General features: G+C 40.6%; 1 protein-coding gene across 3 annotated transcripts in view; it reads right to left on the reverse strand.

The window, feature by feature from the left end:
- SPIDR (scaffold protein involved in DNA repair) overlaps nucleotides 1-14,807 on the reverse strand; it is a 206,640-nt gene that overhangs the window by 119,123 nt on the left and 72,710 nt on the right. For all 3 annotated transcript variants that reach the window (XR_008464619.1, XM_054189356.1, XM_054189355.1), the window contains exon 8: nucleotides 7,609-7,828. Coding sequence is in view for 2 of the 3 variants with exons in the window: in XM_054189356.1 (XP_054045331.1) it covers nucleotides 7,609-7,828 (220 nt within the window). In the remaining variant the exon portion in view is untranslated. The remainder of the gene's footprint in view (nucleotides 1-7,608; nucleotides 7,829-14,807) is intronic.

The raw sequence follows: 14,807 nt of genomic DNA on the forward strand, positions 1-14,807 counted from the left end.
CCCCCAGCATAAACCAGGCTATTTACATTCACAACCTCTTTTCTACACGTCCTTTATTCTTCCAAGTGAAACAGCCCATATTGAAGAAAGTCACCCTGGTGGAGGCTTCCTGCGGAGCACAGAATTACCTCCTGAGAACACCACACAAAGCTGTGTGCAGGCTGCCTGGGTAGCCCTCGCTGCTCGCGTGAGCCAGGAGCGTACAACTGACTGCATGTACCCAAATCAGACATCCATCTGGATGGAGATGTATTCTAGCCCTGATGGAGGCTTTTGTGCTGACAACAATGCATTTCAACCTTGATCTAAAAACCAAGTTGCTGCTTTGCAAACACACCACTGGCTTTCTGACCCCTCTGATTTGGTTGAAAGCAAACAAACGTATCGCCAAAACCAAGCGCTTCATTGGTACAATACATTGGAAAGTCCCCGTTTTCAGCATGTTAAGATACCATCAGCTATTAGCCCAGAGACAGTCAGTCATGTTTAAAAATCCAGTTTTAATCTTCTACAGAACTCTGGATCTACTATCTTGAGGCTCCCGTCTTCCCCAAGCGTGTTTCCATTCTTTTCTCCATGGAAACCCCCTTTCATAGAGAGCAGTTCTTTCATCTTTGTTTTACAGGGTACAAATATTTTATGTATGACATTCATATAATAACATCTATCTATGCCATAGTTATAAAAATAAACAAGTCTATCTCACTGTAAAACTGTGATCGTGTTACTATGTTTATTAGACATAGCCCACATCCGAAATACCAGGTCAGGTGGTTGTGACGAATCACAGAAATGGCATAAATGACTTGTTCTCCTTTTGGAATCAAAGCTTTGTAATTCTGTATTTTTCCAATTATGTCATCCACCTATGAATGAACATAATTATTTATTGATTTGATTACTAAGAAAAGGTGTAATTTTGCTTATCTACAGGCAAGGTGAACAAACACAAATAATGTCTGTAGTTCTAGAGACATAAAATAGGATATACCCGAGCAGCTCTACAGATACAACTTTCTCCCTTTACATGAGGGGATGGATTAAAAAAAAATATTTTTAAAATAGAAAAATGAGTAAAATCCTAAGTACTATTCTGTCCAAATGGATAATGCAACAGAAGTACTGAAGAAATTATATTAAGAGCTTGTTAGAGACAACTTTCAGTTCACAAAAAGTATACATATTCCTATTTTCAAATGACAACTCATGTCTTTTGAAGTGATTGCACTAGGGAAGGTATATCCTAACCAAAAAAAACCAACAAGGAAACAAACCACTTGCAAGAAACCTGCAGCTGCTTCAGCTCCTTCTGAAAGAAGCTTCAATTTTCACAACTGCATGATCTCTGAGAAGCAATTCCAAGCAGATGATCTGATCTTTGTCTCCTAGGCCATTCCTATATGTACTTTAGAAATAGTGCCCACACTGGCTTTACAGCTCTGAAGGTTTGTAGAATTTTATCTTCTGAGTGAGCCTCGTCCCTCTTATCAGGGTTCTCCCACTCTGCTATTGTAACATCTTCAAAGAAAGAATGTAAAGGCAGAGCTAACATCTTTCCGATGGGAGGGATCTGACTGGCAATCTTTTTTCCCCCCTCTTTCCCATCTGTTTGAATATTTATTTGTGTATGTATATATATATATTTATAAATGCTTAGATTTCATCAAAGGAAGATGGTGAACATAGATTGGTTTTGTCCAAATGATCAATCAGGCATTCAAAAAAGCTGCCTCTCTGTGGAGTAAGTAGAGAAACTGAATTCATGCAAAAGATGTTCCTTACATGTCTTTAATTGATATTTGTACCTTTATGGAATGAGAAAATTTTAAAGAATATAGATGCTTTCCTTCTTACAGAACAGCAGTAGGTCATTTCTGCATTTCGTTACTATATGAGGCCCAAGATCCTACTTTCACATGATCTTTCCTGTGATAGGGAGGTATTCTGTAACAGTGTTCTTCCCCTGATGGTGAGAGCAACAGTGATAAAAAGTCTCTATCTTCATCAAATGGAAGGCAAATCCCCTTTAACAGCAGTCAGACTAGTTCAAAACAACTGTTTCATGTTAGCTCCCCGTGTTGGTACTCCTATTGCTCACCAAGATTATGTAAGACCATGCAATGTAAGATAGGGTATTAAGTAAGACAACGCAAAAATCACGGTAACATATCCATTTATTATAAGTCCTGTTGTTGAGCCAATAAAACAGCCTACGGCATATCCAGGATAATTCTAAAGTAGAAGAATACGTAAGTCCATAAAGCTAGATTGCTTCCCGTACATAAACTTGCTCAGAGCTTGCTCGCATATTTCTACAGCAACTTCCATCATTGGCCCACCTTAAAGGACTTGAGATACAAGGTTTCACCACTGTACATCAGCTGATCTGCAATGTTTTGTGTGAGCTCTTCTTGGCAGTAAATAATTCAAACTCTTCTAAACCTCTTTCATTGAGGAGAGACCTAATCTAGTGTAACGCAAGTAGAAATGAGAAGTCCACATTAAACACTTTCACCAGGCACTGGAACACTTTCAAAGCTGAGTAATAATGATTCCCCGTGGTTTCATAGGTTAAGAGAAACTAAAGAACAACTTTGAAGTTGCTTGTTGGTGTCAGTGTTAAGTGTTTTATATACTTACCATATGGAGCTCCTAAAGTAAACTCTCTCTCTTTTTTTTTTTTTTGGAGCACAGAGAAGTTGCATAGGGAATAGCAGCTATCCAGCCAAGGATCCTGTCTTCTGCAGTGCGTAAAACAGCCAATGTTTACAGGCAATGTTAGAACAGAACACAAAGTGGTTCTGTCCCATTCATACCGTCCCAGCCCTCCAGTTATCAGCAGCACGTGAACCTCCTGAACTAGAGGTTTCATACCAGACCATCGCATTCAATAGGCATGGATTGATCTCCAAGCCTGTCCAAATCAAAAATGATCTGTGGTTTATATTGCTATTGCCAACAATTGTATTAACATCAACATAGTTCTAGTAGTTTAACTTCAGAAATATATGAAAAACATTTCAAAGTCATTAAATTTAATGACAAGGAAAAGAATTTTAATCTGCACAATTTTATTCAGGTTAATTTATTTTGAATACTCAACAATAGGCATATCTACAAGCAGGAAGCAGGAGTATCTGAAGGAAACTGTCTATCCTCAAGCCCTGCTGTTAGCAGAAAAATGAATCCTCAAGTCTCTAAAAATATAAACTCTTACCACTTTTTGTTAGGTATGGTAAATTATTTCTGTCATTTTTATAATTAAACAAAAAAATCCACCCTGGGTAATTTGAGGCCATAAAATCATCACCAGTGGAACTGGGAAGCCTTTGTTCCCATTCTCTCATGTCTTTGCAGTATCAAGCAGTCTTCACTTTTTGCTGGATATGTATTTCTGCAAAGTGAATAAAGACTTAGTAATCAATTTAATTACGCTCAGTAGTAAGCTTTTCCTTTTCCGGCTGTTAAAAACACTTAATGATTCAGATTCAGTTTGTAAAAGTTATGAGGTGTTCACTTAAAATCTTAATCCGAGAAATTTCTCAGGTACTGCAAAGACAACCAAAGGCAAGCCTACGCAGGCAGAGGCAGGCAGGGCTGAGTTCTTTTGCCTGTGGTGTTCCCAGCTGGCCAGACACAAACCAGGTCCAGCCCAAAACACGCAACTGTTTTCATGTGATGTGTCCAAGTTAATAGGCTTTATTTAGATACAACACTGCAAGAATACTTCTATATAGCCTCAAGATCAGAGCAGGCTCCCATCAGACGCCTCAGAGGCCAGGCTGAGCTCCTTCCTCCACCAGACACACTGGTTTGAAAAATGTTCATCAGCCTACTGGGATTGGTTTCCCTATACCAAGTGACGATTCTCACATGAAATCCCTTTCATTCAAGACTGTAAATATCACAAAATCACAGAATGGCAGGGGTTGGAAGGGACCTCTGGAGATCATCTAGTCCAACCCCCCTGCCAGAGCAGGGTCACCTACAGCAGGTGGCACAGGAACGCGTCCAGGCGGGTTTTGAATATCGCCAGAGACGGAGACTCCACCACCTCTCTGGGCAGCCTGTTCCAGTGCTCTGCCACCCTCAAAGTAAAGAAGTTCCTCCTCATGTTTAGGTGGAACTTCCTGTGTTCAAGTTTGTGCCCGTGACCTCTTGTCCTGTCCCTGGGCACCACTGAAAAGAGCCTGGCCCCATCCTCCTGACACCCACCCTTTAAGTATTTATAACCATTGATAACATCCCCCCTCAGTTGTCTTTTTTGCAGACTGAAAAGAACCAAGTCCCTCAGCCTTTCTTCATAAGAGAGAGATGTTCCAGTCCCCTAATCATCTTCATAGCCCTTTGCTGTACCCTCTCCAGCAGTTCCCTGTCCTTCTTGAACCAGGGAGCCCAGAACTGGACACAGTACTCCAGGTGAGGCCTCACCAGGGCAGAGTAGAGGGGGAGGATGACCTCCCTTGATCTGCTGGCCACACTCTTCTTGAAGCACCCCAGGATGCCATTGGCCTTCTTGGCCACAAGGGCACATTGCTGGCTCATGGTCATCCTGTTGTCCACCAGGACTCCCAGGTCTCTTTCCACAGAGCTGCTCTCCAGCAGGTCAGCCCCCAACCTCTACTGGTGCATGGGGTTATTCCTCCCCAGGTGCAGCACCCTACACTTGTCCTTGTTGAATTTCATAAGGTTTCTCTCCGCCCAACTCTCCAGCCTGCCCAGGTTTCACTGTAATATGTACCATAAGACACTAGACATCAACCCAAAGAAATCCGTATCCAATTATAAAGACATCAGGGCTCAGTCCTGCAAATTCTTACTCTCACACAATGCTCCCCTTAAGTCTGTGGGACCACTCTCATGAGCAATGTTCAGGTTGACAAGATTCTTATAACCATCCTCCTATCAATATTTTATTTTTCAAATTAAACTGCTTGTATTCTAGTGCTGAAGTATCATGGGATTCTGTATGCAAACAAATACCAACAAATATATCAACAAATCTCTAAACACTGCTTCCCAAAGTATTTATGCAAGTCTACTGCCAGAGACGTTTCACATACCAAGCTGTGCACCGAGTTCACAACACATATAAATACAGTTACAAAAGCAAAGTCTAATTTTACAAAGGCTCTAAAATGATGCATTCAGATTTTGCCCATGAACAGTCACATAGAGAAGCCAGTAGCCTGTGTGTTTGCATCTTACCTACTCACTCAGCTGCCTGGTCTGAAAGCAAAAAGCAAAGTCAGATCATAAATCTGGGGTGTTATTTTGAAGTATCAGGAAATTCTACTCTCAGGACGTTACTTTACAGCAGCAGAAGCAGTCCACTCATAAATCACCCCATCTCATCCTATTCTGCCTTACCATACAAGTAACTCAAAATACAGGACAACAATGCAGTGTGCTGTGTGTCCCAAGTACACACAGGTCACTCAAGGATTGTCTTACCATGCATCTACTTTTTTTGTTCCCTTTTGCTTCTGACTGGTGATTTCAATAAGATATGTAAATATGCTTATTTCACCATGTCAGGGTTAGATTTAGTTAATTCATTTTGACACTAGTCACACATTTGAATCGACAGGAAAGCATTTCAACGCAAACAGTATTTGCTTTTAACGACAGAAGTACAAATTCAATGCAGAGTAACAGAAACTACACTTCAGCATTCAGAGCTCTTAAGTAAGAGTTTAACAGAATAGAAGCTTGGAAGTGTAATAGGGGAAACTTCCATTAAATGTACAAGTCCAATTTCCAATTAATGTAAACTAGAAGTGCCAAATAATAATCTAAAACAAAACCATCCTTCATCCTCCTCCCTCCCCGCCTCCAGTAGGTTTAGTTTAACAGTATCCAGGCCAACTTCTTTTGACTTCTGGTTGAGTAAACAAAGAGACGACTGACATTAAGATAATGCCAAACAGAAAATAGGACTAGAGATGAGATATAATGCAGTTTTGCCACTATTGAGTAATGTCTTTATAAAATGCCTTGAGAGCCACATAAGTAAGGAGAGCAACTCTGCCAACACAGACATATCCCCTGCCCAAACATTCTGGTTTTATGAAATAACCTTTTGCTTGCATGAAAAGCTCAACCTACTAAAATAAAAACCAAAAGCAAATAAAAAGTGATGTTTCTGGGAAGACAGACAGCTATGAAGTTTTCTCAAGAAATCTCAATTTATGCATATGTGTGTATATATATATGTATACGAATTCATATATATATACATATATATAAAAATGAGTTTTATGTCCAGAACATCTTAGAATTTAAACAAATGAGAAGACTACACTAGTGCTGTTATAGACACTTGTAGCAGTCTGGAAAGAATCGTATCAGTGCAGTTAGATCTTCCCAGAACACACATGCAACAAGCTGGAGCAGTCTGGGACTTACACATGCTAAGCATGCTGACAGTAATCATTCAGGAAAAGAAAAAAAGGAGCAAAAAAGTTTCAATTGTACCCTAACTAAAACAGTTTTGCTGGTACAAAAACCTTTGTGTAAGTGAAGGTCTATACAGAAAGATACAGCAGCATAAATGCAATGCCTCGTGGTTTAAAAACAACAGAGGAGACCTGAAGAGAAAAACAGAACAAAGATGGAAGTTTGTAGGAGAGACAAACAAGAAGAAAACAGGGGGAAACAATAGTAAATGTAAAGCATGACAAGAAGCTTGTTGAAGGAAAAGGTAAACAAGAACAAACATTAGTACCTTGAGGGGTGGGAGGAAGGGGAAAAAAATCCCCAAAACAATGACTTATTTCATATCAGACTAGGACTTAATATTCAGCTGTATTTCTGGAGAAAGAAGTGGAAAGAAAGAGTGGAGAAGAGTGACAAGAGAAGTAATATTCCCACTTCAAAGTTCCCTTGAATTTTTATGAAGACCAGACCTTCCAACCTACAGCCACTAACCACCAGCTGCTTTACTAGAATCTCATCACTTTATGCTACCCCCTTAAAATCATGAAAGTAATCCAATTCAGAAGAAATCACAAATGTAGACCAAACATTTTGAAGAATTCCAGAAAGGGCTGTGCTGAAGAGGGATTTGGGGAACCGAAGACAGCAGCAACGTGGAACTACTGATAAGGTGTCTACCAATTCCTTAAGAACAACGTGAATCTCTCATTTCTTGGGGTTTTTTCCCCATTTTTTTAGTTGCATGTTGTTTTTGCCGAACGCTCTACAGTTAATACAGACTTTTCCACTGAAACATTATACCCATACGCACAGCAACAGATGAGCATTCCTGAACTACTTTGCTGCCAGAAAGTATGCGCTTTATTGGCCTTATCATTGATAAGACACTGCTCAGGCCTTTCTATCACTCTAAACATGAAAATATTAACTGAAAACAAAACTGAAGCCCTGAGCAACACTAGAGGCATTATGCTACACATTTAGTTGTTATCTGAGCTATCTTTAAGGTATATGTCAAAGTCTCTCCAGCTGCCAGAGACAGATGACCACAAGAGAGTCCTAGTCCTCCCTCTACCCTCAAGGTCTTTCCTACAACAATGCAACCAGCATTCTGCCAAACCCCCTTGTTCTGCAGCGCTAAAGCAAACGTGGTCAGTTCTCTCTACTCACCATGGAGGGTAGATGTGGATGACATCCTGTGGCCTGCTCTTCAGGTGAGCTGCTGTCTCTCTTGCAAAGAGGACTTTGAGTATTGGTTCTCCTGCATTGACGACAGCATCCTCAGATGAAAGTGTAGCAGGAGACTGTTCCAATTGCTGGCAGATGGCAACTTGTATTGTACACTCCTCAAACATTTCTAGGATCTTCACAATTAAGACACCAGATTTATCTGGAAAGTAAATTAAAATGAAAAATAAAAATGCAAAGTCTGCATGAGGAGAAATAAATTCTGGCATTCTGAAGATGTGCATCCCTCTGCAGATTTGTCTGACTCTGAGAAATCCACATATGAGTAGAACAGATTGCCCCACCAAAAGACTTATGTTCAAGTTTTCTGGTCATTTTTCTTTTCTTTATAGATACTACTAGCTGTGGAGACAAAAGCCTACCTGTGCTTCTTCCAAAAACCAATGAAATCAGAAACTCCTTACAAGAAGCCCTTCCGCACGATGTCTGAACTTTTTAATCCTGCAACTCATTCGCTTTGTTCAGTCTTTTTTCATTAGATACTGCACAAAATAAATGTATTTAAAAACAGAATAATCACACTGTGTTAAAAGTGAAGCTGTGTTTGCCCCCCTTGACCTTTCTCAAAGCAACAGTTGTCAGGGACCAAGTCAGAACAGTACCTGTTAGGTACAAAGCATCTAAAAGCTGATGATTCACATTTAGAGATGAATGTGGAGAGAGTATGATAGATGCACTGCCCCAAAATAATTATTTTATCAGTAGTCAATCAGGATGCAGAAGGGTCTCTTGTTTTACAGCAACATGAACAGATACCAGCATCCCCACAGTTTGATTCTAAGCGCTTTTGTCTGTGCTGAACATGAAACAACTTTGCACTGCAATCAAATTACTTCTAGCTCCCTTTGCAGCCTGCACAGGGCAAAAGCTACTCGGACAGACCTGGGTCTGCACTGCAAGGTTCTGTCAGATTTACTCTCCTTCTCACTTAGCCCTGCTCAGATTTGCACTTTGGTCACAGAGGGAAGAATTGTCGTAATCTACCTGTTGAATGCTATGAGCATTTAGTGGGGAAAGACAGACTGCCAGAGGACAGAGACAGCAGAGCCCCAATTCTACCCATTCTGATTCACAAGTTGCATTGGGAAAAACACAGCATCCCAAGAAAAACAGCTGATAGAAATTACTGTCCTCCCACAGCAAAGAAGAAGCAGGGGAGGAACTGTGAACGTGATACTGGAACTTAATGGCAGAGCTGTACTAGTTATTTGTTTGTTTATTTTAAGGCCCATTTCACAATTGTGAATGCCTTTCCTTTGAAAAATAAATAAAAATATTTTAGTTTCAGTTTATGAGAAACTTCAGAAAAAATTAACCCAACCCTCAAGAAACCCAAACCAAAGGAACTGGGCCCTAAAACCCTTCAGGTTTATTAAAGTTAAATTCTACAAAAAAACCAAAATGTTTTGTCCCTGTTTTGTATTCCCCAGTCTTTATTACATTTTATACTGAAACTGAAATAAAGTAATTTTGAAATATAAAACTGAAACGTTCTTAAAACCACTTTTATGTGAACCAAATTTTCATCACATACAACATGCTTCTGCAAAGCATTCTGTTTCCCATGAACCAGTATTTTCCAGCAGGATAAAGGGTTCCACCAGAGAGTACATCAGCCATTTCTGTCCAAGCCATTACAGCTCGACCTCCTTTTCCAGATCTGAGAAGCACGAATCAGAGAACCGATCCTTTCTGCCAAGTCCTTTGAGATTGACTGATGAAGAGAGATGGTTGCCACCGCTATTACTCCTCACCACTGCCACCTTCTCAGGGAAAGCTGTAAGATCGCAGTGCCACTCCAAATACTCACTGCACTATGTTAAGGTCTGCTTATGTGCAAACTTCTGCTAAGTGTGAGTGTGGACTAGTTTTCTATGCCTGAAGGCAAGGACTTAGAATATTCACACTTGAATTCTGTTTTGCCTGACTAGCTGCAGTTGTGGTCCTCTCTCAACCCCAAGTCATCTGGCACGCATAAACAAATTCTCCCAACCACAAAAATTCTTGGCCTTCAAAGTAACTGAGCATTTACCTCTCCCCTCTAGACATACTGCACAATTTGCATTTCCATCCACTTAAAAAACCAAGTCACAAAAAAAATCAACTTCAATTTTGAAACACACCAACAGTTTATTTAAAAAAAAAAAAAAAAAGTATTAAGACAGCTCGTGAGAGAGACTGTTCATCACTTCTGAACTACACCTTTCTTATGTGCAGAATTTTATGACAATTCTTACTGGTCAGCAGCATATATGTTACTCAGCTGATAAAGCAGGTTGAAGACAATGAATGACAACCTAATAACATTTTTCTTTTGAATACCTCTGACTATAAACCAGTTAAAAACACTACGTAAATAAAGAACTGTATCTCTGTGAAAACTTCTAAAAGACATTGGAGGAAAAAACAGTACTAAGGTGCCAGAGATTTTTGCAAGCCAGTCTTAGAGTTGGTGCAAACACTGGGAACTGACGCTAAATGAAGCTGAATGCTTCTTCATTAAAAGCGACAAAATTTCAACAGCTAGCCAAGTCTCACAGTTGGCACACATGCACATTCTACAGAACCACAATCTATTTATTTATTTAGATGCAAAGAGATAGTTTAATTTAATTACTCAAAAAGTATTATTACTGCTGATGATAGAATGCTCTCTCGAACAACATGGCAAAGCACTTCGGATTCCTGGCATGTGATGAAACACCAAAGTTCAGAATGTAGCTTCGTTTTTAATTCATTTGGCTCTTCTATTGTTAGGTCAATCAAAAATAAATCAAACATGTGTGGCTGCACATGGAAGGGAGAATTTGTGGGTGAGGAGATGGGCTGGATCACTGCAATTTCTACAGTTTCCAGAGAAGTTTACTTGTTTGTTCATCCATACAAAAAGCTTACTTTCAGGTTTTGCAATGTTCTCTTTCACCCTCAGATAATTCACAGAAGTTCTTGCTTGCTTGCTGAAGTCCTCATTCACTTAATTTCACTTGAAAAGCAGAATTACAGCCCAGGAAATTCAAATCTGCAGATGTGCAGGTTTCATGGTAATAGCTAGTAATCTTAAACAAGGAAGAATACCTTACAATAATATGTATTTTAAAAGGTGCAAGCAATAACTGTGCTGCAATTGTGCCCCTTCCTACACTGCATATTTCTTCATTTCCCATTCTGCTGTCTAGAGCACTCGTGAATTTCTTTCTTCAGGGATGGTTTTTAGCAAAATCAATGAGCTAATCCAGCTAACTGCAAAGCCACTGAAGCAGAGAAGCAGATACTAGGGAGAAGAAAGAACAAGTGATGGAAAGGGTGGAGGTAGGGCAAGCAAGGACTGAGGGAAGATGGTTCTTTGCAGTGACAGCCCAACCAGGCTGGGTTAAGCCAATTTCAAATGCTACCCAGTTGCTTCTTTTCCCCTACGGTGCCCAGGCTGGACTATCCTTGAGAAGCTCCTTCAGCGTGCAGGAAGGACAGGCAAGATGAAGTCACTGAACAGAGATAACAGCTGTTCAAGGTGCGTGGTCCACAGGCACATTTGATACCATAAGTGTCTATATGTTCTACAACTCTTGGCCAGACTCTCTTACACTTTTTTTGACCCTCGGTGTCCACAATGGATAGACATCACACTACAGTAATGAAAACATGGGTCAGAGCATACCTAGTGTTATCTTTCAACCACCGACTCTAGGCATAATGATGTATAGTAGAGGGACCCTGAAAAAGAGAGAAGAAATAGGAACTGCATATACCTATGGAATGCTCGTTTAAAAAAACTTCAGTTTATTTACTTGAAGGTAACCTTTCTTCTCCCATTGAAAGACAAGTCCACATTCACACTCACAGAGAGTGAGCAAACAGCTGCCTGGATGCGTTTAGAAATCTTCCACTCGAGCAGCAATTTGAGGACTCCTTAACAAAGCTGCTCTTTGGTGCCAGATGCCTCTGCAACAGTGCAATGCTTGAGGGAGATAAAGATGGAAACCCAGATAGCTGCCTGATCAGCATCAGACATAGGTGCGTTTCTCAGCAAAGCCCTGGGCACTCTGAGCTCCTGGTGACAGAGAGATGCTGCAGCTTGGTGGTCCTGGAACACAGCCTGGCATGGACAGCTGCCCCTTCCAGCACCTCTTCATAGCCTTCACAGAGTCAGCTGGCAAGTCAGAGAAAACAAAACATTCACTGACAGGCTCAAGGATCGTATGAAAGATCTGGCACCATGAGTATAAACAGAGATCTTCCAAGGGGCATGAAGTATAAATTCAACCCCAGACACACAAGACTCGAGGTGCCACAAAGACAGATAGAAAGGCACGGATAAATCTGGTTGAGTATGAATTTTGAAGATGTATTTGAGATGCACAACATGCTTCCTCTAAAGAGCACCATTTAAAAGGAGGGGGAAAAATCAGCAACCAGGGTCTGTAATGCTCCCTCACTTCTAGCAGAATTTTCCACAAGAAGAAAAACCTTCACAAAGACATGCAGCAACATGCTGACTACTGGTGATTCAAAACGTTGCTCACAGAAGGGCCGAGTACAAGAAAAATCAGGTACCAGTGATGAGTTGGGTTAGCTTCCAGACGCAAAGGTCACATCAGAACTTTGCAGAACACTGCTGTGGTAACTGCCACCCACTGAAGGCAACAGACAGAAGTCATTGCTAGATGGACCATCATCAAACAAATGAATTATTCCAGACCTCACAAGTGGTCCAGAATGAGTGAAACCAGGAGGAGACTGACTGGTGGGAGCAACAAGTCATTTAAGGAGGGAAGTATCTCTGGTGAAGCCTCTCTATGATTGACAAGAACCTCCCTCACCTCCCAGCCAAGAAACAATAAGCTCTGACAAAAGCCATCCGGCATCCCTGCCATGAGGGGGCTGGACAGGCAGATTCAGCACCACCCCACCAGCATACACAGGAACCACATCTTCAGTCTGCTCAGAGATACAAGAAATCCTGATCCAAACATAGGCAAATGGGACATCAACCTCTCACTGCTACAGTTAGCAGAACCTTCGAAATCGCAGGGAAAGGTCCTTTTGGCAACCGTACTAATGGAACAAACCTGGCAAAGACCTTGGGCATAATTTCCAAAAAAGCCTGATAATTCGCAATTGTGTGATCAAAATAGATCTATATTGTATGCATGAGTTCAGAAAAACAACCAGTAACTTCTTGGTAGGAAAAAAAAAATACTTTGAACTACTAAGAACACAAACACTAGTTCTGGTTCAGAAAGTGCCCAAGTCAAGAAATCTTTGGGAGATTGTTGGGAGAATACTTTGGGGAAATATCATCAAGTGTTAGCCCTGTTATAATTTTTCCTATGCATTTTGGTAGCTCTTGTCACTCCCAGAAACAGGATCCTAAGCTAGAGAAACTTCTGGGTTGACCAACTAGCAGATCTGCTCTTTCTTCCATAGTTTAATTATTTAATTCCAGGTGACCTCTGGGATGTCGGTCTCTCACTCCAATTTGCAACCTCGACATGAAGTAGCTCGATTAATCCACAAAGATATTCAAGCGTGTGGGAGATGAACAAACAAATTTCACACTGAATGCATCAGTTTCCCTGGTTAGTTCCTTTCATTTCTGTTTATTATTTCAATACACAGGGCAATGCTGCCCTTCAGTCATATACCATGTCATATACCATGACATCAAAACATGTTTTGATGCAGTACTTTGCAGATGTTCTGCATTACTTTGAATTCCAGGAGGACCAAAAAAAAAAAGTTAAAAAAAGTAAAAAAAAAAATAATTACCCATTGCTTTGGAGATCACGGACCTGGAGATCTTGAGCCTTTTGAAAACTTCAGCATGACTCTACAGCCTCTGGCAAAGTGAAGGCCCTTAATCTTCAGACCTAACAAAGTGGCTTCACAGTAATATATTTAAGCCACATCAACACCGAATGTACACGGGTCACGGATGATGCACTGGCCAGACCAAGGGCAGCCTAGGAGGGAGGCTAGGAAAAAAAGCCAGTCTGCTTTAACTCTTAACAACCAAAAAGCAGTATGGAGAGAAGAAAAGGAAAAATATCAAGGAGCATGATTTCAAAATAAATAAATAAATAAATAAATGTTCAGACATTCTGGCTTCAGTGCCTGAAATACAACTCTGAAGTTTGTTTTAGTAACTCCATAACAAGCAATAAGGAAGACAAATGAGGTGAAAAATATAGAAATGACACTCTCTTAGGGACTACGCATTTTACGTTTTTCTTGCTACACGGTGACAGGAAGCTGAGCGCACTGCTGAGAGAGGATCCATGAGACCTGATGTATGGAAATGCATCAGATGTCGACATTAGTAAGACTACATGCAGTTTTACCTCACTCAAGTCAATTTTGCTAAAATGTAACTGTTCAAATGTCCCAAAAGAGCACTTGTAGCCTTGAACAGAAAGCTCTCAAAGGGACCAAACTCTCTTTAGAGTCAGCTGACAGAACTCCAGCAGCAGAGCAGTCCCCACGAGACCTACAGGGTGAGGAAAAGTGCTTCAGGACAACAAACAGGTATGTGACACCTCCCAGGTCCTGAAGAGGAAGCCAGGGCAGAGGGTAATTTACCACGTTCTGCATGATTTGAATGTGACAGCTGGGATAGCCAGTGCACCTCCATGCAGATCAGCTCAGCAGAAGTAACAGCAGTAACACCCCCACATCAACAAGAGCAAAACAAAGGCAGGGTGATTCTATGACAGTGGGTAGTCCCGAATTTTTCAATTTTCCATTCTTCCATGAGAATTTAAAAATCTTGCAATGTTGAGGGAATGCATTTCACCCACAGGGCTGAATGACATGATACGTCCACCTGAACGTAACTGAATGTAACAATCAGAGATGACATATGGTAGAAATAACTTTTCATAAAGGCCACAGTACCAATGCAGAAAACAGTGAACTACAAGCACACAGAAGAGATCTTATAAACACAGAAGAAAACTAGACTTTAGTAAAATGCCAAGCAGTGTACAGCTGTGCTCCACTGAGCATTCTGGGGAAAAAAAAATACACTCATATGCAAGCATGAAGTGGAAATTATTATTATTGTGATAGTAAAAAGTCTCTAATAATAAAGAACACACCTACGAGTAAATATACATATGGACTAT

Source organism: Rissa tridactyla, chromosome 2, assembly GCF_028500815.1.
Source record: "Rissa tridactyla isolate bRisTri1 chromosome 2, bRisTri1.patW.cur.20221130, whole genome shotgun sequence".
NCBI classification, from domain to species: domain Eukaryota; kingdom Metazoa; phylum Chordata; class Aves; order Charadriiformes; family Laridae; genus Rissa; species Rissa tridactyla.